Source organism: Canis aureus, chromosome 26 (genome assembly GCF_053574225.1).
Source record: "Canis aureus isolate CA01 chromosome 26, VMU_Caureus_v.1.0, whole genome shotgun sequence".
In the NCBI taxonomy this organism is placed as follows: Eukaryota; Metazoa; Chordata; class Mammalia; order Carnivora; family Canidae; genus Canis; species Canis aureus.
This window is the reverse complement of record NC_135636.1, coordinates 38,179,034-38,200,986: the sequence shown is the minus strand read 5'-3', so window position 1 is coordinate 38,200,986 and position 21,953 is coordinate 38,179,034. Positions and strand designations below refer to the sequence as shown.

Sequence of the window (21,953 nt, the reverse complement as noted above, 5' to 3'; positions counted from 1 at the left end):
CTCTCTCTCTCTCTCTGTCTCTCTGTCTCTCATGAATAAATAAATAAAATCTTTAAAAAAAAATTTTTGGTCATTTCCCTAGAGTCTGTAATATATATTCACAACTGTCTTAAATCTACTCTCAAGTAACACTATACCAGTTCTAGGATAGTGCAGGTACCATATAAAAGACCCATAGCCCTCACAAAAATAGACACAAAAATCTTCAACAAGATATTAGCAAAAATTCAATCCAAAATTATATAAAAAGGATTACCAAGTGGGATTTATTCAGACATAGTTCAACATTCAAATATCAATCAATATAATCTACCACAGTTATGAACTAAAGAAAAACATCACATGATCATATCAACTGCTGCAGAAAAATCATTAGACAAAATCCAATGTCCATTTTTATGAAAACTCTCAGCAAACTAGGAATAAGGGGTAACTTTGAACTTGATAATGATAAAGAGCATCTACAGAAAACCTACAGCTAACATCATATTTACTGGTGAAAGATAATATCAAGTACAAGGCAAGGATGTCTGCTCTCATCCCCTTTATTTAACATGGTGTTAGAAGTCCTAGCCGGCAAAATAAGACGAAGACGAAGATGAAGGAGGAGGAGGAGGAGGAGGGAGAGGAGAAGGAGAAGAAAAAGAAGGAGAAGAAGGAGGAGTAGAAGGAGAAGAAGAAATTAAAGGTATACAGATGGGAGAAGATACTTCAAATCACATGTTACAAAGAATTTTATGTATACAATACATAAGGAACTCTCAAAACTCAACAGCAAACAAATAATCCAATTAGAAAATAGGCAAAAGACAGATATCTCACCAGAGAGGATAAAGTGGTGGCAAATAACACATTAAAATATGTTCAACATCAATACCATTAGGGAAATGCAAATTAAAACCATGATGAGATATCACTACACACTTATTAGAATAGTTTTAAAGATGCAGAGAAAACAGGTTTTTCATACATTGCTGGTGGGAATGTAAAATAATATAGTCACTCTGGAAGATAGTTTGTGTTTTCTTAGAAAACTAAATAGACACTTATATGATCTAGCAACTGCACTCCTCAGCATTTATTACGGAGAAATGAAAACTATGTCCATACAAAAACCTATATATGAATGTTCATAGCAGCTTTACTTGTAATAGCTCTAAATTAAAAACAATTCATATGTTCTTCAATGAGTGAATAGTTAAACTGTGGTACATACCATACTGTGAAATAAAACTCAGCAAAAAAGGGAACAAATGATTGATACAAACAATTGGATAGATATTGAGGGCATTATTCTGAGTGAAAAAAAGCCAAACTTGTAATGTTACATACTATAAGATTCCATTTATATAACATTCTTTTAAAAAACTTTATGTATATATGTATGTATGTATGTATTTGAAAAGGAGAGGGAGAGGGAAAGAGAGAGAGAGCACAAGTGGTAGGGAGGGGCAGAGGAAGAAGAAGAAGCAAACTCCACACCAAACAGGGAGCCCAACACAGGGCTCCATCTCAGGACCCTGAGATCATGACCTGAGCTGAAGGCAGATGCTTAACCTATGGAGCCACCGGGTGCCCCTTATATAACATTCTCGAATATTCTACAACAAATTATAGAAATGAAGAGGGGTTGCGAGGGGATAGCATGGGAGGAAAGTGGGGTGGGTATAAAGAGCATGAAGGAGCCTTGGGATGATATAACAGTACTGTGTCTTGATTGTGGTGGTGGTTACATGAGTCACCATGTGGTTTTGATATTATAACGTAGTTAAACAAGATGTTACCAGTGGGGGAAAATGAGTGAAAGGTAGATAGGACCTCCATGCATATATTTTTTTTGGAATTCTCTGTGAATCTATAGTGATTTTTTAAGTTTATAGAAGGAACTACTGATACAGCAACAAACTGAATGGATCTCAAGAGCACTGTGCTGAGTGAAAAAAAAAAAGCCGATTTTGAAAGGTCACACGATGTGTGATTCTATTCACATAACATCCTTGAAATGACAAAATTATAGAGATGGAGAACAAATTAGTGATTTCTAAGATTAGGGATGGGATTGTGGGGAGAGGGGCAGATAGCACAAGAGAGATTTTAGTGGTGATGGAATATACACACACAAATGAATGCATGTAAAACTGCTAAAATCTGAATTTGGTCTATAGATTGTACTAATATCAATTTCCTGGTTTTCATATTGTACATATTGTAAGGTGCTCCCTTGGAGAAAACTGTACTACTTTTGCATCTCCCTATGATCTATAACCACTTCAAAATTTATAAAAATATTTGAGAAAAATTAAAAGAGGCCTTTGAACCTCAAAATTTTACTGGCAGGAAGCATGTGAAGAAAATGACAACTGCAAATGTGCACAAAAAAGAAAGAATAACTCAGAACAGGGATCCCTGGGTGGCGCAGCGGTTTGGCGCCTGCCTTTGGCCCAGGGCGCGATCCTGGAGATCCCGGATCGAATCCCACGTCAGGCTCCCGGTGCATGGAGCCTGCTTCTCCCTCTGCCTGTGTCTCTGCCTCTCTCTCTCTCACTGTGTGCCTATCATGAATAAATAAAAATTAAAAAAAAAATTTTTTTTAAATAAAAAAAAATAAAATAAAAAAGAATAACTCAGAACAAAAAGTCCAAGGAACAGAGTTAAAATTTTAGTAGGATTTTGTGTAGAAATCAACAAGCTGATTTTAAAATTCACAAGGAAAGACAAATGAAGGATGATAGTCAAAACAATTTTTGAAATGAACAGAAGGAGTGCCTGGCTGGCTCAGTCTGAAGAGCATGCCACTCTTGATCTTGGAGTCATGAGTCTGAGCCCCATAGAGATTACCTAAATAAATAAACTTAAAAAAAAAAAAAAAAAAAAAAAAAGAACAAGAAAGTTGGAAAACTCACTAATTTCAAGTATTATTATAAAGTGCTATAGTCGGGGTCATGAGTTTGAGGCCCAGGTTGGGTATAGAGATTAAACTTTTAAAAAAAGGAAAATTGAAAAAAAAAAAAAAGGAAAATTGGAAAACTCACTAATTTTAAGTGTTACTATAAAGTGCTATAGTAATCAAAACATATTATAAAGCTTACTAAAAGGAATCAAGACAGTATGGTACTGGCAAAAGGACAGACCATATAGATCAAAGAAACAGAACAGAATCTAGAAATAAATCCATACCTATATGGTCAATTGACTGTTGAGAAAAGTGCAAAGGAATTCAATGGAAAGAAGAGTCATGCTGTGTAGGGGCACACCTGGGTGGCTCAGCGGTTGAGCATCTGCCTTCAGCTCAGGGCGTGATCCCAGGATCTGGGATGGAGTGCTACATCAGGCCCCTTGCAGGGAGTCTGCTTCTCCCTCTGCCTGTGTCTCTGCCTCTCTCTCTCTCTGTGTCTCTCATGAATAAATGAAATCTTAAAAAAAAAATTGTGTAGGAATAACTGGATATGCATATAGAAAAATCCTGATCCATACCTTATACTATATATAAAAATTAATGCAAAATGAGTCATTGACCTAAATTTAAAAACCTGAAACTGTAAAATGTTGAGGAGTAAGCCTTGGTGATTTGGGGCTAGACAAATATTTCTTAGATATGACACCAAAAGCATAATCCATTTTTTAAAAACTCATAAATTGGACTTCATCAAAATTAAGAATCTACTCTTCAAAAGGCAGTTAAGAAAATGAAAACAAAACAAAACAAAAAAAAAAAGAAAATGAAAACATAAACCAGAGACTAGCAGAAAATACTTGTAAACCGTATGACTGACAAAGGGATCCAGAATTTACAAAGAGCTCTCAAGCTTAACAGTATGAAAAACAATCCGATTTTTATTATTTAAGTAGGATCAACACCCAGTGTGGAGCCCAAAATGAGATTCAAACTCATGATTCCAAGATCAACACCCCAGCTAAGATTTAGAGTCAGACGCCCAATGACCCAGGTCCCTCAAAAACAACCCAATTTTTAAAAATGGGCAAAAGATCTGAACAGACACTTCATCAGAGGAGATAAATAGATGGCAAATTAGCACATGAAAAAATGCTCAATATTATTAGTTATTAGGGAAATGTCAATTAACACTACTGTGAGATACCACTACATACCTACTAGAATGGCTTTTTAAAAAACACAATCTGGGTTGCCTGGGTGGCTCAGTCAGTTGAGCGCTGACTCTTGGTTTCAGGTCATGATCTCGCAGTTGAGAGATCAAGCCCTGCATCAGTCTCTGCACTCAGTGCAGAGTCTGCTTCAGATTCTCTCTCCTCCTCCCTTTTTCACCTTTATTTTTAACAGAGTTTGTAGAAGCATAATAGGCTGCAACTGACTCATAAGGGCTTGCAAAAGTCTATTATGCTTCTACGAACTCTGCTGACTGGTCATTAAGCATAGTCATCATTAAAAATTATACAAACTTAATTAAATTAATGATATTAAAAACAAGGTGAAAAATGTTCAAACTCATCACTTCCAATTGTTTGCTACCTTTTGCTATTATCTATGCTCTCGAGAGTCTTCACATTTGTAGAAATACAGTAGAAATATATAATGGTATGCTACTGTGCATTTCTATTCAACTCTGCATTCAGTGACATCACACTGGTACCTTGAAATCAGCCTTGGTAGGAGTTGTTACCCCAAAGACATAGGTACTTGTTATAAATAAGGTTTTGATTTATTATTTTGTTGATTGTCTAGACCAGAGGTTTATCATGGGCCAAATCCAGCCTATTTTTGTAAATAAAGTTTTATTGCAACATAGCCATGCTTACTAATTTGCATAATATCTGTGGCTGCTTTCACACTACAATAGCACAGCTGAGCAGCTGTAATGCTGTGGCCTACAAAACCTGACATATTTACTATCTTGCCCTTTACACAAGAAATTTGCCAACCACTGGTCCAGCCTTAAGAAACTAATGGAAGAGGGGCATCTGAGTGGCTCAGTTGGTTAAGCATCTGCTTTCAGCTCAGGTCATGATCCCAGGGCCCTGGGATCAAGCCCTGCGTCGAGATCCCTCCTCAGCAGGGGAGTCTGCCTTTGCTTCTCCCTTTCCCTCTCCCTCTCCCCCTGCTTGTGCTTTCTCTCTCGAATAAATAAAATCTTTAAAAAAGAGAAACTAATGGAGATATTAATAATGCAATTAAATGTAAACACATATGTCCTGTCTATACATTGTAGACAACACACAAAAAAAGTTTTTTTGAGAAAATATACTTCCTGTATTTGAAAACTCTGATCCAATACAGCAGATAAATCAATATGTCACTGATGAATGAGTGAAATTCCAACATTTTTATTCTTTCACTTTTTTGCTTTCTTCTTTCCCTTTAGTGTAAGTGAAAATGTCAACATTTATGTTGGAGCTACACTTGTTCATCCATTGTGACCATAGGCTGGTTATAGATATGAGTCAGGCAAAATCCAAGAAAAGCCTATTTTAAGGATGAACTGGCTGTTTGGAATTTACAATAAAGAGTATTGAAGAATTTTATTATTTTAGATTTCTATCAGTAAAATTTATAATAAATTCACACACACAAATACATTTTGTTTCAGGGAGCCAATTGCTAAACATTTACAAGCACACACACTGTTTTGAACTCCACTAGAATGTATGTTCCTTGAGGGTAAGAATTTTCTTTTATTTCAGTGCTTAGAACAACAAATGTAGCAGGTGTACCATCAACATATGACATGAATAAACAGGAGCATTGCTGGGAACACCTGGTTTCATGCGTTGATTATCAGACCTTCAATTTCCAGCTCCACCATTATCCAACTGTGTGGCCTTGAGTAAATTCTTTAACCTCTTTGAACCCTGGTTTCTTTATTTAAAAAGAGAAGATAATTCTCTTACCTCACAAGGAGGTGTTGACAATATATGCCTCTGCCTGGCACCTACTAGGTTTTTCCACAGGTGGGAGTTTCCTCCTCACCCTCCACCCCTGCCACACACATACTCCGTGGAGACCCAGCCCTGCTGCTGTCACAAATTTCAGTGATGTCACAGCTCCCCTCCCAGGAAGCTCCAGCAGAGCCATGCTGACGGCCAGCCTGAGTGCTGGCCGAACTGAGAGGGGCAGGGCGCAGGTGGTGCCTGGTACCAGTGTTGCTCCATTTGTCTTTGAGGTCTCACAGCCCCAGTATGACTCCATCAGCAAAGAAGAGGCCCAAAAATAGAATGGTTTCTAAGGTTGGACTTGGGAGTGGACACAGAGGGGATCCAACCACACCCAGAACAGGGGCCATCTAGCCTTGGGGGAAAGGGAGAGGTGAGGGTGAAGGGAGGTCAGGAGAATTAGAGTGGTCTTCCCATTTCTGTCCCCAAACCAAGATGACAAAACCCCTGGTCAAAGGTTAGTCAAACCATGTTCAGCCAAATGGAGCAGCATAATGGAGGCATTCAGGGGTATTTTTCCTATGTTAGCATACTCTCTCCCTCTGTCCGTCAGATACAAGATGAAGAACCAAAGGACAAGATACCGCAATCTGTCAACAAAGTAATTGGGCGGCACCGACTTAAGATGGTGAGATCCCTCATATTGGTCCCTCCTGGGTGCCAGGCTTGTTGTGACCCAGAAGGGGTCACCAGGTGCAGCCCTGAGTTGAGCTGAGCCAAAGTCTAGGTGGGATGTGGGAGGCTACCCCAGGAAAGCTGAGGCTTCTGTTTTCCTGGTTTGTTGATCCTGGCAGGTATTAAAAAACTTGTCGCTCTTGAAGCTGCTCAAGAGCTCGAACCCCCGGATCCAAGAACTGCATAACTTGGCCAGAAGGTGTTGGAATTCACTGCTCAGAGTTCCACAGATCCTTGGGATCTCCACTGGGTGAGCTCAGCCCCCTGGCTATCTTTACTAGGAGTGGGCACTATCTATGCTGACAAATTTAGAAAACCTAATTTTCACAAAGGTTCTATGATAAAGGTATTTATTAGCCCTATTTTACGGATAGGGAACCGAGGCTCAAAAGATAGTGACTTGTCCCAACTAACTCAAACTGGTAAGTGATAGAGCTAGGATTTGAAGCCATTCCTGTGTGATATCAGAGCTGTGGTCCTAGCTAGTGTCATAATCATCCAATTATGGGGCTAACCACCAACTGGGGCACTACCCAAGCAAGAGGGACCACTCCTCCTCCTCCCCACCCTCAAGTCCATACCACTCAGAGATTCACCTGCACACCAGTCATCTGGCTAAGGCCTGGCTTCCTCATAAATCATGTCAGAATATTAAGAAAGTTGACATTTATTAGGCATCTGCTAAGTACTTCACAAACATTTCCCATTGAGTTAATTCTTCACAGCAGTCCTATTAGATAGAGTTATCCCAGTTTCACAGTTGAGGAAACTAAGCTTTGAGAGGTGAAATTTCTTGCCCCAAATCACAGATGGTAAGAGGCACAAGCGAATTTGAACCCCCATTTGTTGGCCTTGAAAGCCTGTGGTGGCCAAGCCATTCCACCACTGCCTCCTCCTTTGTGGGGCTGGTGTGAGGGTCCCAGGCCCAATGCACAGTGGACACTCACTCAGTAGTGGCAGTTAGCATTGGTACTGGCATTACGTTGAGACTCAGTCCTCACTCCACTCCACACATATTCAGCTAGAACAATGCTGTCACTGTGCAGAGGACTCAGTCTATTACACACCTTCTTGGGGCAGGTCTTCTAGCACCAAATACCTCCACCTAATGCCTCCTATCAGAGCTCCTCTCAGAGCTTGCCTCCTAGACGCCAGCAATCAGGAAGCACTGGGCTAGAGGGGTCAGGCTTCTCTCATCCCATAGTTTTCCAACCTGTTTGAAGAAGCAGAACCTCTCTTCAAGTATCTGTCATCAAGCCCCAGCTGTGCTGTTAGGCAGAAAGGTATCCTGCCCTCACTCTGCCCCACCCCTAGGTGCAGAGGCATTTGAGATATCTCCTGAGAAACTTAAGGTTTCTTGGAGCATAATTTGAAAACACTGGACTAGTTCACTCCACCTCTCTGAAATTCAGAGAGGCAGAACCATGGCCAGCAGCCCGTGAAGACAACATACAGTTCACAGTCCTAGGTGTTCTAACTCCTGGTCACTGCCTCTCACATTCCCAACCTCTCCTGTCCCTTCAATGGTCCTCATCACCTCCTCTGCCTCCAGGCCCAAGGCCTCTGGTTGCGAAGTTTCTTTTCTGGTCCTCTGCATAGCTTTCTCGCCTGACCTGGCTGCATAGCAATGGTCTCAGGGTGAGGCTGGAGGACCAGGACCTTTAGTCTTACTGATTGCCTTCCCTCCCCCTGCCAGGAGCAGCAATGTCTGTGATAGAGTGGAACAAGATAATGAAGAGTTCCAAGAGGCTGGGTGCCCCAAGAAGATACTGGAATCCAAGAAGTTAGAGTCCACAGGGGAGCCCAAGGTGGGACTACGGGAGAAGAATGAGGCGCAGCAGTCACCTGCAGCAGTGCGCCAGAGCCAAAAACAGATGGAGCCTGAGCTCCCAAGGACATCGAAGGGCCATGACCTGACCACTTCCCCCGGAGCCCAGGGGAGCCAATCATCCACTAGGGACCCCTGCATCATCTTCCTGAAGACCTACCAGCACAGAACTCCCATGGGTGACAAGAAACAGCAGGAAACTGTAGCTGACCAGTGGATCTGGTTTGAAGGGTTGCCTACACGAATCCACCTCCCAGGGCCTCGAGTGATGTGCAGATCATCCACCCTGCGCTGGGTCAAGCGTTGCTGCACTCGCTTCTGCTCTGCATCACTTGAGCTACCCATGTGCCATCCATACAAAGTGTGACAGCACCACTGCCAGGCCAGGGTGAGACACAGGCCCCAAGCCAGGCCTGGAGCTGGGCCCCAGAGTGGGGCTGTAGCTAGCTTGCAGTGCTGGGGGACCCCTCCCTCATGCCTAGAGAGGGGGAAACCATTGATGGAGGCCACACAGCAGGGTGGTGGCCAGGCTGGGGCCTCTCAAGATCCAAAGAGGGGTTCTGGGGAGGGGCACTGGAAGTGGGGGTTCGGAGGTGGGTCATCTATCTCACTGCCTGGAGGCCTCAGGAGCCACAACAGCAGCTATGGCTCAGAATCTGTCAGGAGTCTGAGTAAGGGACTTGAGGGATTTCCAAATGTTAGGGGAAGGGGGAGTGGTCAAGTAGAGCTTTGCCATATCCCATCCCTTCTTAGACCAAATCACTGCCCCTCATTTGTTTCATTTATTCATGCTTCAAAGAAGATTTCCTCTGAACAAAAAGTTTCTTAGCAAAAAAAGAAAGAAAACAAAATACTCCAGCCTTCCATGAGAGAGCTGAGGTCCCAAGAGAGGAAGGGGTAAAAGCCTTGGGGGTCCATCTGAAAGGGAGGCTTCCCCTGCACAAAACCCCGAACCCCAACCTGCTAGATTTCAGGGCACCCTGGTCCCTCTCCCCAGGCAGCAGAGCCCCCTGGTGGCCATCTGCACTCCTAACACCAAGGTCTCTGCTCACAGGTGGTGTGACCTGGGATGGGAGCCAGAAGTGTGAGGTGAGGGTGAAGATGGCGCCATCATCTGAGCGGGAGGGATGGGCGGGAAAATTCTCCAGTCTACAAATAAAATCTCCCATAGTGAATTGAAGAATACTACCGCTGGTTCTGCCTGTTTGGGGCTGGCGGAAAGAGCCCCTCCACCCAGGTGGGGAGAGTAGTATACATCTGATTTTAGATTTCTTCTACCCCATTCCCAGGCCCCTAAAGTCTGTCTAGAACCTGGTACACAGAAACCAGCAAACTGCACCCCTCCCCACTCGAGTGAGTTGGCCTCCAGAAGAGTGCACTCTATGAAGTCATGGAAGGGAGACAGTTGTCAGATGCTTTCTGGGTGCCAGGTACTTCAAATGGCCCTGCAAGACAAGGGGATGAGAGGCCGTGGTTCTGAGACAGAAGTTGATTTGGTCAGGCTCAAGGGACTAGGAAGTGGCAGGGGCAGACTCTCATCTAGAACTGCTGGCTGCTCCCCATTCCATTTTCTGAAGAAAGGAAAAAGGCACAAGGAAGCATCCAGCCTGCCATTCATGGGCATTGCGCCCCGGATATTGCAGCATCGGGTGTCAACAAATGGGTGTCAGCTGGGCCTCAAAATGTGTTCCACCTGGGTCAAGGAAAGCAGCCAGTCGGGCCCAGGGTCAGTACTCCGGCTAGACAGCTCTGGCGGGACACAAGCCCAGCCCCCCTACCTGCAAGCCGCGTGACCCCATCGAGTCGGGGTCGCCCTCTGTCGGCAGGAGCCACAGCCCTGAACATGCAGTTGGGGAGAGGAAAACCCAGGGAACCCGGGCTTTCTGGGGTTCTTCCCCTGGGAGGCAGGTTGCCCGGATTGGCGCCCTCAAGAGAGCGCGCAGTGCTCAAGGGGCGCAGAGCAGTTCCTGCAGGAACCCAGGCGGTAGCGGAGATGCCTGGAGCGGGAGAGAGGAAGACGAGAGGGGTTCCTCCGAATCTGCCCGCCTGCACGCCCCTCCATCCCGCCGCTCTGCTCTGAGACTGCGCCTGGCTGGCCTGCCCGACCACAATACGCACCGCACCGCGTTAGCCCTGGGCGGCGCTGCCAGCCTGAGCCCGCCGGCACGGGGGCTGCTCTGGGGCTGCCCCGCTCGGCCCCTGCGAGCCTACGCCTGCCTGGGTGCCGCGCTCCCCACTCCCGCCTGCCCCGCGCCCATCGCGCCACTTCCCGCGCCGCCTCCACCCTGCAACCTCCACCCCAAGCTGTCTTCCTGCTTGCCTTGCTTGCACTCCAGCCCACCTCCTGGGTAGTCGCCATTTCCGTTCCGTTACTGGACAGCATCCATCCGTCTTTGAAAATCACCCCACTGGCTCTCCCACCCCCAGCACTCTCCATTCCATCAACCTCCCAAACGAATGTCTGTCCCCCTGTGCTACCAGCAGGTAATCAGGGCAGCCGTGCTCTCAACCAAAACATACCACGTTGGGGACCTCCTGCAGTAGCCTTCGTGGGAGCCTGCCCAGAAGTCCCAAATGAGAACCCAAAAGGTGTGGGCCTGAGAAAGATTGGCAGCTTCCACTTTGCTGCAAAGGGAGCCAGAGTTGGGCCCAAGGACAGCAGTTGGATGGGCTGTTCCTGTGTGCTAAGGATGGGATCCTTCCTGTCCAGGGCACCACCGGGGTGCAGGGGTGCAAGGGTGCAGGCCTCAGTGTGAATGACTCCCAGCACTGCACTCTTTCCAGCCTTACCCCGACTTGAGCTGGCACTTGGGCCTCAGGCAACCTGCCTTCCACAATCCCACAGCTGGAGTCCTCCCATTACCATCTTCCCTATGCTTGACTACTTCAATCTGAGGCACCTCTTCTGGGCTCAGTTAGATCCTGCTTTGGGCAGTAGGCGGCAACAGATCTCAGGGATCAGAGGAGACCACTCCAGAAAACGGCTCCCTACCAGTTAACAGGCAAAAATTAAAGTGTTTGATGCAGAGTGATTTTTAAGAAGTCACATGACCTCTCTGAGTCTATTTCAACGGTTTATAAAATTGGGATACTAATATCCATTCCACAGGGCCTGGAGAAAATCAGGCTTGATGCAGGTGAAGCCAGTTTGTGGGGTGTTGAACAAATATCCTTTTTTTCTGCCTCCTTCCTGGCCCTGTGCCACAATAAAGCCCCTAACTGCTCACCTTTAAGGGAATTAGCTGCTTGTTAAAGAGCCAATCTTCTGTTCACATTCACAGCCTTTTGCTATGACATCTGGGTTCCAGAGACTGCCCCTCTCCAACTCTGGATCACCTACCACTAAACATAATTGGAATGTGCAGAGAATGAAGCTGTTGAGGCAGACAGGCCTAGCTTATCACCTGTGTGATGTTAGGGAAAGGTGTTTACTCCTTCAGTTTCTCTGTCTGCAAAGTGAGAAAATAATGGTGCCTATCTCACAGGATTGAGAAGAGACACAAGTCACTCTGCAATGGATGGTACATAGGAGCACAGTAGTTGGTAGCTGTACCCCAATCATGGGCAAGCCTGTCCCCCAACTAACAGTTGAAAACACTGAGGCTTGGAAGAAAAGGATCTCCTCTGTAAAAGGAGTAGAGATGGGGCAGTGGCCCAGTAACTATAACTGCTTAGATTTCTGGATCACTTCCTATAGGTCAGGCATCATGCTAATAAGTGCTTTACACTAGATACCTCGTTGAATCCTCACAAGACCACAGAAAAGTGCTATCTTATCCTCATCTTACAAACAAGGAAACCAAGACAAGGGCAGATCACCAAGGCCTCACCACTAGTAAGGGGTCCCAGGACTTGACCCTGCACTCCACCGTAGCTCTCTCAAGTCAAATAGCCTTGGGACCCACTTTTCTTTTTTTTTTTAAAGCAGGCTCCACACTCAGCATGGAGCCCACACAAGGCTTGAATTGATAACCCTGAGATCAAGACCTGAGCTGAACTCTGGAAAACTGTGTGGAGGTTCCTCAAAGAGTTAAAAATAGATCTGCCCTACCACCCAGTAATTGCACTGCTGGGGATTTACCCCAAAGATACAGATGCACTGACACGCCGGGACACCTGCACCCCGATGTTTATGGCAGTAATGTCCACAATAGCCAAACTGTGGAAGGAGCCTCGGTGTCCATCGAAAGATGAATGGCTAAAGAAGATGTGGTTTATGTATACAATAGAATATTACTCAGCCATTAGAAATGACAAATACCCACCATTTGCTTCGACGTGGATGGAACTGGAGGGTATTATGCTGAGTGAAATCAGTCAATCAGAGAAGGACAAACATTATATGGTCTCATTCATTTGGGGAATATAAAAAATAGTGAAAGGGAATAAAGGGGAAAGGAGAGAAAATGAGTGGGAGGTATCAGAGAGGGAGACAGAACATGAGAGACTCCTAACTCTGGGAAACAAACAAGGGGTGGTGGAAAGGGAGGAGGGCGGGGATGGGGGTGACTGGGTGAGGGGGGCACTTGATGGGATGAGCACTGGGTATTATGCTATATGTTGGCAAATTGAACTCCAATAAAAAAAAAAAAAAAAGACCTGAGCTGAGGGGCACCTGGGTGGCTCAGTGGTTGAAAGTCTGCCTTTGGCTCGGGTCATGGTCCCGGACTCCTGGGATCGAGTCCCGCATCAGGCTCCCTGTAGGGAGACTGCTTCTCCCTCTGCCTGTGTCTCTGCCTCTCCTTCTGTCTCTCATGAATAAATAAATAAATGAAATCTTAAAAAAAAAAAAAAAGACCTGAGCTGAGATCCAGTCAGATGCTTAACCAACTGAGCTGCCCAGAGCCCCAGACCCCTACAAATCTGACTTGTCCAGGGAGTGGCAAGATAGGGATCCAAACTCTCAGCAACCTATACCCATCCCTGTCTCAACACTATTTTCACTACCACTTGCTACTTTCCTACAGAAAACCTCAAGCAAGGCTTTCTCTTTCCACAGAGGGCCTCTCTTGTGCCCTGAATCTGCCCACACTCACCTGCCCCTGAAACTCTGTGCTCCTTGGGCTACAGATATAGGGAAGAGATCCAGGTCTGTGCACTGACTGCCCTCCTGGGACTGCCAGAGGAAGCTACTCTGATCTGGGAAGTCACTGAGCAGCCTAAGAAACTGTTTCCTGGGGAGCCTGTTTGAGCTGTGCACCTCATGATTCATGGGCCTGGAGCTTCCCACCCCACCCCCTGGCATCTGCTGGCTGCCATCCTGGCTCCTATTTGGCTCTGATCTGGACAGGGCTGCCTAGAACTGGCAGTTAGGGGAACCCACTGAGCTAGACATCCCTTTTTCTTTTCCCATCTTCCAAGTCATAAACTATTCTGAGAGCACCAGCTAAGCAGTAGTCTCCATTTCTCTCCCTATAGAAGTTGAGATAGTTGAGGGTGGGGGGGGCGGGTGGGATGGAAGGAGGTCCAGGCTTCAGACTCCTTAGAAAGCCAAGAGACACACCAACTCAGTGGCGGGGCGGAGGTAACTTTCCCTTATCCTTTCATCCATTCACTTGGGAATCTGTGGCCATATTTAATATACTACCAGTTATTCTTAGAAAGCTGTCATGTTTACAAAGCACTACACATCTTTGTATTTAAAACAATAGAAGGCAGAGGTGACAGATTGTTTTAACTAATTAAAGAACATGCACATCCTTTAACTATTAATGTCTTCAAAATGAGTTTATTGTCAGAACCAGAGCCCAAATCCTGGGTCTGCTGGTTCCTAACACATAACCTTGGGCAAATGTCTTAGTTTCCTCATCATCCTCATGATATTTCCTATTTCTGAGGGTTGTTGTGAAGATTAATAACAGGTAAAGCACTTAGCCTACGTCTGGACATGTATTAAGCACAGCTATTTATTATTAAAATGATAAACAGGGGCACCTGGATGGCATAGCTGGTTGGGTGTCAGACTCTTGGTTTCAGCTTGGGTTGTGATCTCAGGGTTGTGAGATTGAGCCCCACATTGGGACTCCCCCCAAATATTTAAGTCTCCCCCCCAAAAAAATATTTAAGTCTTTAAAAACTATACATATTAAAAAATAAAATAAATGACAAACATGTCCCTGCCACTGCCCAGTTCTCTTTGGAACTTGTCTCTAGACACTTTTTATTGTTACTTCAGAAATCCTAACAATTTCATTAAGGTCATACATTTCTCAACCCCAACTGTCGTCCAGCTCAGTCACTGTATTGTTGTGAGAAAAAAATATTGGCTCCCCTGACTTGTGGCAAAAATTTGTCATTACAGAAGATATGCAGAACAGGCACAGGTCTCTGATGGAAACTCCCAGAGATGTGTGCCAACACAGATGGAGCAACCAGCCCATAGCTGACCACGGGAGACAGCAGCCACATGATATATGCTCTGGTTCCCTTCCCCAAGTAACAAGTTAGCCACATGCCTTTATGGTTTGTGGTGTCTGGGGGAAATCCACCAACTTAGGGGAAGTCACCTCAGTTTGTCTTATCTCCTGGACCCTGCAGCCAGGATCCAAGTCCCACTAACAAGCTGCTTTCTTCCAGCTTGGCCAGGGCCTGGAGTTACTGAAGTGCCTCACCCTGGCACCTTCCCTGTCATCCCCCAAGCATGTTCACTCTCCAACCTTCATCCTGTCAGCCTCCTCTCCCTACTCTGCAGGGCTGGGAGCCAGGAAGCTAGACAGGCTTCCTGGGCAGAGAGCAAAACTCATCTGTGAAGCCTTAACACTGCAAGCTGAAAGCTGTCCACGGTCTTGGACTCAGAGGACCCAAAGAGGAACACGGATGGTTTCTAGAAGTGGGTCTAGATCAAGTGCATTCCACTGGACACATTCATAAATCACTGGCAAGAAAAAGAAAATTCAGTCATGGCACTTCATCCAAGGCAGAGCAGAGGAGGGCGTAGACGGAGAGGGTAGGACACAGGAATTCCCTGCACTTAGCATTTTAACCAAATGGACGAATAATCTGGGGTCTGGAAGAGGGGAAGTTGGCCTAATCATTCTGTATAGCTTCCCTGTCTGGCTGTGCAGGTCTCTCACTGGCCCAACCATGGCAGTACAAAGTAAGCACACACAGAACCGTGGAAAATACTGTATTTATGTACATAGGAGGGACAGCTGCAAGCTCCCCACAGAGGACATGCCACCCCAAAGAAAAATCTTAGCAGCAAATTCCTATCTCCCTCAGCACTATCAGCGCAGCCCAAGTTGGAAGGCTAGGCTTCCTGTTTCTGGGCACCCATCACACCCCTCCCAGTGTAGAATTCCCAGGAAGGCAGGAAAAAGGAACTATTGCCAGAAGTGAGGTCCGGTGGGAGCTGGGGTGCCTAGTCATTCCCAGAGAAGAGGCAGTGACTCTATCATGAAGGGTGGACCAGAAGCAATGCTGGGACTCTTCTCTGGGTCCTATGGCCTGCTCTGTTGAAAGCTGGCAGCAGTAGACCCAGTAGAACTGGAAGAAAGTTAGTCATGGGTTCATGGGTGTGCGCACACATGCGTGTAGCAGGACACAGGTTGTGTATTTTCTTTGTGCTTCATGCCTCCATCTGCCGTTCCTCTCCCTGACAGCAGCCTAATACTTTGCACCTCTGTCTCTTTCTGTGGCTATGGATCCAGAAACCGAGTGTTTCTCCAAACAGAATAGCTGTGGTTCAGCAACATGGCAAAGGTAACAGCTGTCCCAGGAAGGTTAAGACAGATGACTAGAAGAGTGGTTTGCTCCAATCAGATATCCTTGATTTGGTTCTTTTTAAAAATAACAGGCTGGTGACAGGTGTGGTGGCTCAAGAATGACATGGTTCCAATTCTGTTATTACCCTGAAAGAGGTCCCCTTGATGACCTCCCAAATAGCAAGGCTTCAGCAGACAGAGGCCATTCTTGAAGCTGTGGTCCTGACTGCTACCTGCCTTCTTGACAGGGCCTCACTATCTCTCTCACACCAACAGAGACTTCACATTTCCAGGGTTCCTCTCAGACCTGGGCTGGACCTCATCTGGAAGGTCTGAGCAGCCCAAGGTGTTGGGGGTGTGGGGCCAAGTGCCCAGCCGGGTGTCCAAAGGACCCGATTCTAGACATTGGATTTAGGGGCTGAGTTGAGGGGGATCTCCTTGAGCTCCGTCCGCATGCACAGGTACTCCCCGATGACAGCCATGAGTGCAATGCACACGGCTTGAACCAGCCACCAGGTCAGCGCCGAGGGGAAACGGGAGCTGTAGAACCAGCAGCCCAGGAGGTGAAAGAAATGGACAGTGACAGTGAAATCCAGACACTGCTTCCCTCGCCGGATGAAGTACAGCAAGCCCAGGGCACTGTGGGGAGAGGACAGCAGTGAGTTGTCACTGGGTTGTCCTGGCCTTGGATCATTTGGGGAGTAGAGACAATTAGGATAACAGCATAGTGATCAGAAGCAAGCAAGAGAAGTGTGAAGCAAGAGTTACATTATTAGATGCCTAAAGAAAGCTGGCAGGTAATGCTGGGAGGGAATCAGGTTGGGTGGAAGAAAAACAAAACTATAAGCTTGATGAGAAATGGTGACCATCGCTCAGGGGAATCCTAGGGACCCTGAAGCATACATGGGCCATCGAAAGTGAGGACAACAGGCTATTTGCAGCTGGACAAATCCACATGCTGGAAGGTTGGCCTGGAATCAATTGATCTTCCCAGTTTTCAAGAGAAGCCAGAAATCTGGATTTTTTTTTTTTAATAGAAAATATCCTTTCAACTAAGTGGAAAAATGTTTAATTTCAAACACCACTTGTGGGATGCCAAACAGAACATATCTAGGAGACAAATTCAGGTCAGGTCAGCCCACCCACTTTCAATCTCCAGTGTAAGGTCGAGAACAATAATGTGCAAGGTGTTAGTCTAAGTAGTTCCCACGAATGAATTAATTTAATCCTTACAACTATGAGATAGGTAATATTATTCGCCTCATTTTACTGATGAGGAAACTTGTTCAAAGTCACTAGACTAGTGGGAAAGCTGAGATTCAAAGCCAAGTGAGTCAACCATCTAGAGCCTGAGATCATAGTCACTATGTTAAACTACCTCTCAAGGGGCAGGCAATGGTCATGAGTGGCCTTAAATTTTATCCAGTCAAACCCCTCAGGTGTACCAACAAGAAGCCCAAAGCCTAGAGAGAAGGGACTTAATTTGGCCTATGGCACAAGGACCAACAGAACTGACTTCTCCTGACTCCCAGTCCAATCCCTTCCTCATCTCATTCTACAACAGGGAAGTGATCTGAGATGAAAGCTATCCCACAGGCAGCATGCAGAGTGACGTAAGAGCTTTTCAGCTAAGTCGAAATCATGATAGAAGGAGCCTTATTATGGAGCCAGTCCCAGAACTGGCCTTTGCCACCCACTTTAGTCTACCACTCCCCAGGAACAAGTGCCAGCCTGTCCCATGTCCAAATTTAGGAAGTTACTTCCAGTGCTGGACCCCAAAAGCTGGAGAGCAATACTGGTGATACTCACCAGGTGAGGGCGTTGAGGATGAAGGACATCATGGACAGCCGGCCTGGAGGGGTGGAAAAGCCCAGGATCTGAGGGGGAATCACAAATGGAAATATGCTGGAAGTGACTTGGCTTGGTAGAGCTCCAGGCTCCAGGACCTCCCAAGGAAAAAGCATTCATCCCAAAGCACAGAAGACAATAGGCCTCTCCATCAGTGTGGCAGCCTATTTCCAACAAGGTGCTTTCACAGACCTCCACTATGGTATCTTATATGACTCCAAATAGCAGCCAGGAAGAGACTTACAAAGGAGAAGCCAAAGTCCAGAGATGAACATTAAGTAACTTGCCCAAAAGTGATATCATAATTAAAGAAAGAGTAAGGACTATTACAGGGTTCAGCAAACTGGTCCCCTACCAGTCAGACATCTAGTTTTGTACGTAAGGTCTTATGGAAACGCTACCACACCTATTTGCTTAGTACTGTCTCTGGCTGCTTTTGCACCACAGTGGCGTTACTGAGTAGTTGTGACCTAAAACCTTTACTATCTTGCTCTTTAAGAAAAAGTCTGCCAACCCCCGGTCTATAATCCAGGTGGTATGCATGAGATGACTCTTCAACAGAGCCCAGGATTTCCACAGGCTCTTCCCAGGAGGACAGAGGCTCCTAAGAGGCTACTTCTGGGCACCTGATGTGTGTGCAACTTCCACCACTCTTGATACAATGCTACTGAATACCAAACATCTGCCCAGCATTGTCAGCTTACGAAGGCCTCTGACTCTAATCAACTCCTGTTATCCTCACAACCGCCATGCAAATAGCCATGCAAAGCTATTTTTATCATTACTGTTACCTCTTTTCAGATAATACCTTGCCCAAGGGCCAAGGGCTACACAGAGAGTAAGCAGCAGGAGCATTCTAGACCTCCTGGCTGAGAAGTGTGCTCATTACCATTCACCACAGCTGCTTCTCAGATGCAACCAACCATCTCATAACCCATTACTTCAGAAAGCACTTTTCATCTTCCTAGGCACCTCTGGGGTCTCTGGGCCTCATAACATTTTGCTGAGAATTATTCCGCCCAGTTTCCAGGAGAGAAAACAGGCTCAGAAAAGTGAAGCAACTTGCCCAAAGTCCCATGGCTAGTACATCTGGACCCAGATTGGACGCTACACCTTTCTGAATCCAAAGTACAGGCTCTTTGTGTTACAGTCCACGACCTCTCTGCTACTGCTCTCATGATTTTGCAGAGGGGAAAACTAGAGTTCAGGGAGGACAACACTTGCCCCACATCATAGGGCTAGTAAACGGAATTTAAACAGAGGCCGGGGGTAGCCCCGGTGGCTCAGCGGTTTAGCTCCGCCTTCAGCCTAGGGCATGATCCTGGAGACCTGGGATCGAGTCCCACGTCGGGCTGCCTGCATGGAGCCTGCTTCTCCCTCTGCCTGTGTCTCTGCCTCTCTCTCTCTGTGTGTCTCTCATGAATAAATAAATAAAATCTTTAAAAAATAAAAAAAAAAACAGAGGCCCGATTCCAAAGTCTAGGCTGTTTCCATTACACCTCCATGAATGCTGTTTTATCCACCCCCCTCTCCAATATGGCACCTGAGAAGGTGAGGCCCAGGGAAGTGAAGTCACCTTCTCAGAGTGTCAGAAAGGAGATGCACCAGGTTGTTCATAAGGAACGTAGGCCTGTTCCTTATGATATCCAGGTCCTTTCCTTTGTACTAACAATCTGCCTCGGTGTCAATGGTTTCCTCTCATGGATGGGGCACCTAAGGCTCAGAAGGATGAGATCCCTTTCCCAGGGCCACAATATGAGATGGTGGTCCAGCCACGGCTAGCCCCCAGGAGGGTCGGACCACAACCCCCCCCCCCCCACGAGGCCCAGACGCCGCCCGCGCCGGCCACGGGACCCTACCTCGGCGTCGAACATCTGGTCCAGCGAGGGGCTGCTGCGCACCAGCCCATCCACCAGCGCCAACCACAGGCCGAGCGAGCCGTAGTAGACGGTCTGCATGAGGACGATCTGCGACAGGATCAACAACGGGTCCCAGACGTAGCTGCGGAACTGGCCCGCCATGCCGGCCCGCAGGGCCCGGCCGCCACCAGGGGCCTGGGTCAGCGCCGCCGCGCCATGGAGCCGGGGCCGCCCCGGCACCTGCGAGAACACAAGCCGGGCCTCAGCCAGCCGGCCGTCGCCATGGCAACGCCGCCCGGCCCGGGAGGAGGGACCCGGACGGAGGGAGCGAGCCCATTCCGGGAGTGGGGGGCGAAGGCGGGGTCGGACGGACCCATTCCCAGAGCGAGGGGAAGTCCTGCCCTTCCGGCTGTTCGGGCCCCGCCCGTCCACAGGCTCCTTTGGGGTTCACTCACCGGTGACGGACTCGAGGGTCGAAGCGTCCGAGTGCGGCCCAGCCTCACCTGCTAGCCCCCCAGACAGCGCCGACAGACGGGACCATGGAGGAGAAGCCCTAGCGGCCTAGAGAGGCAAAGATCCAGCGACCACGGCTCCAGCAGCGACGGCGTAGGAAGGAAGCGTTTCCGGGGATGGCGGTGGAGGGGGCGGGGCAGAGAGCGCGCAGGCGTGGTGGGCGCAACCTTCGGCTGAGCCTCCTTAGACCCCGCGGGGAGGGGGCCGCCGGGAAGCGGAGTCCGCACATGCGCAAGATGAAAAGTGAAGGCGAACGGAAGTGAGGCACGGGAGCCGTGGAACTTGCGTGCCCTCTACAGGGGAATCTTGAAGAAGGCGGCAACCGGGAGAGTAGGGAGAGGGGTGCGTGGGCCAGAGCAGGAAAAGATGCTTAGCAATGAACAAGTCGATAGATGTTGATTCTATTTCCTTTCTCCTCGTTAAAGTCCAGGATAAGGGGCAGCCCGGGTGGCTCAGTGGTTTGGTGCAGCCTTCAGCCCAGGGCCTGTTCCTGGAGACCCAGGATCGAGTCCCACGTCGGGCTCCCTGCAGGGAGCCTGCTTCTCCCTCGGCCTGTGTCTCTGCCTGTCTCTCTCTCTCTGTGTCTCTCATGAATAAATAAATTTTTTAAAATCTTAAAAAAAAAAATAACAAAGTCCAGGATAACTTTAAATGAACCTGCCAGCTCTTCCACGCATGACTTTGCCACTGTTTTCGTCTTACAGATAATTAAGGGTTGGAGAAGGAAAGCAACATACTGCTCCAAAGACACAGAGTTAGTGGAAGTCAGGAGTAGAATTCACGTGCCAACATCGCAGCACTGACTTCGTGCTACCGGGTGCCTGGAAGGTTTGGACCCATACGAATGGGATCGTCCCTGCCCTCTGACATAACCTGATTACTAGGAGGCAAACATCCTCCTAGTGGATCTTTGGGACTTGGAGCCCAAATGCATCACATGGGTATCCATTTATATTTGTATATACATATACATTTAAAATAGAAAAAAGGACAGGTGCTGAAGTCATACCTGGAAGCAGATTCTGACTGCCTGTCACCATGACTGTTTTCTCTCCCCCTTCTCTGAGTCCACATAGTGTATGTACACAGTCAGTAAATATTTGCTTAATGAGTCAAAACAGAAAGAGTAACAGCAAATTGATGAGTCACTTTATTCCTGCCCAGCCGACCCAAACCCCACCACTTCATTGAGCCTAGTCCCCCTTCTCCAGAATGGAAAGAAAGGAAGTAACCCATTCCAGGAAAAGAAGGTAGAGCCAATTCTACTAGCTGCGTGACCAGCAAGCCACTTCCTTCTTTAAACCCAGCTTCCCAGATTATGAAATACGGAGTTAGACAAGACTAATGTTTGCCAACATTCGATCTACCCTCCACTAATTAGTTTCCCGTTTAAACACTTATCAAAGGCACATGTAACTGCCAATCAGAACCTCTGAACGGCATGTGGTAATCGTATTATCACCTTGAGTTGATATGATTCCAGACAAGAGTAAAGAAACATGAGACTTTATTAAGAGTAAATAGGAGGTTTCCCTTATCATTTAGAAATCTTGTAAACAGTTCCCAGGGACTCCAGTTTAGAAGTTATTAAGGCCCAAAGATTTCTGAGGTGTTTCCAGC

The 21,953-nt window shown here is 46.9% G+C and overlaps 2 protein-coding genes across 3 annotated transcripts in view; one reads left to right on the top strand and one right to left on the bottom strand.

The window, feature by feature from the left end:
• The window catches only part of SYS1 (SYS1 golgi trafficking protein), a 37,011-nt gene extending 16,518 nt beyond the window's left edge, over positions 1-20,493 (bottom strand). The window contains exons 1-4 of one of the 2 annotated variants that reach the window (XM_077873336.1): positions 20,276-20,482; positions 19,821-20,060; positions 17,923-17,990; positions 15,522-16,752 (exon numbers count right to left, since the gene is read on the bottom strand). In XM_077873336.1, the coding sequence (XP_077729462.1) occupies positions 16,512-16,752; positions 17,923-17,990; positions 19,821-19,982 (471 nt within the window). In that variant the 5' untranslated portion in view covers positions 19,983-20,060; positions 20,276-20,482 and the 3' untranslated portion in view covers positions 15,522-16,511. Of the gene's footprint in view, positions 1-15,521; positions 16,753-17,922; positions 17,991-19,820; positions 20,061-20,275 lie in introns of those variants that run through there. The other variant, XM_077873337.1, reaches the window with a different exon arrangement.
• Positions 5,980-9,594, top strand: TP53TG5 (TP53 target 5). The gene is made up of 5 exons (XM_077873334.1): positions 5,980-6,201; positions 6,461-6,535; positions 6,702-6,832; positions 8,279-8,798; positions 9,465-9,594. The coding sequence occupies exons 1-4, from the start codon at positions 6,154-6,156 to the stop codon at positions 8,775-8,777; spliced, it is 753 nt and encodes a 250-aa protein (XP_077729460.1). The 5' UTR covers positions 5,980-6,153; the 3' UTR covers positions 8,778-8,798; positions 9,465-9,594.
• Positions 20,494-21,953: the final 1,460 nt, after the last annotated feature.

Excerpts from the sequence above, each read along its gene's own strand:
- TP53TG5 (XM_077873334.1), top strand. The coding sequence starts at position 6,154 with ATGACTCCATCAGCAAAGAAGAGGCCCAAAAATAGAATGGTTTCTAAG. Across the intron at positions 6,536-6,701 it reads GGCGGCACCGACTTAAGATG|GTATTAAAAAACTTGTCGCT; the intron begins GTGAGATCCCTC and ends TGATCCTGGCAG. Across the intron at positions 6,833-8,278 it reads ATCCTTGGGATCTCCACTGG|GAGCAGCAATGTCTGTGATA; the intron begins GTGAGCTCAGCC and ends TCCCCCTGCCAG.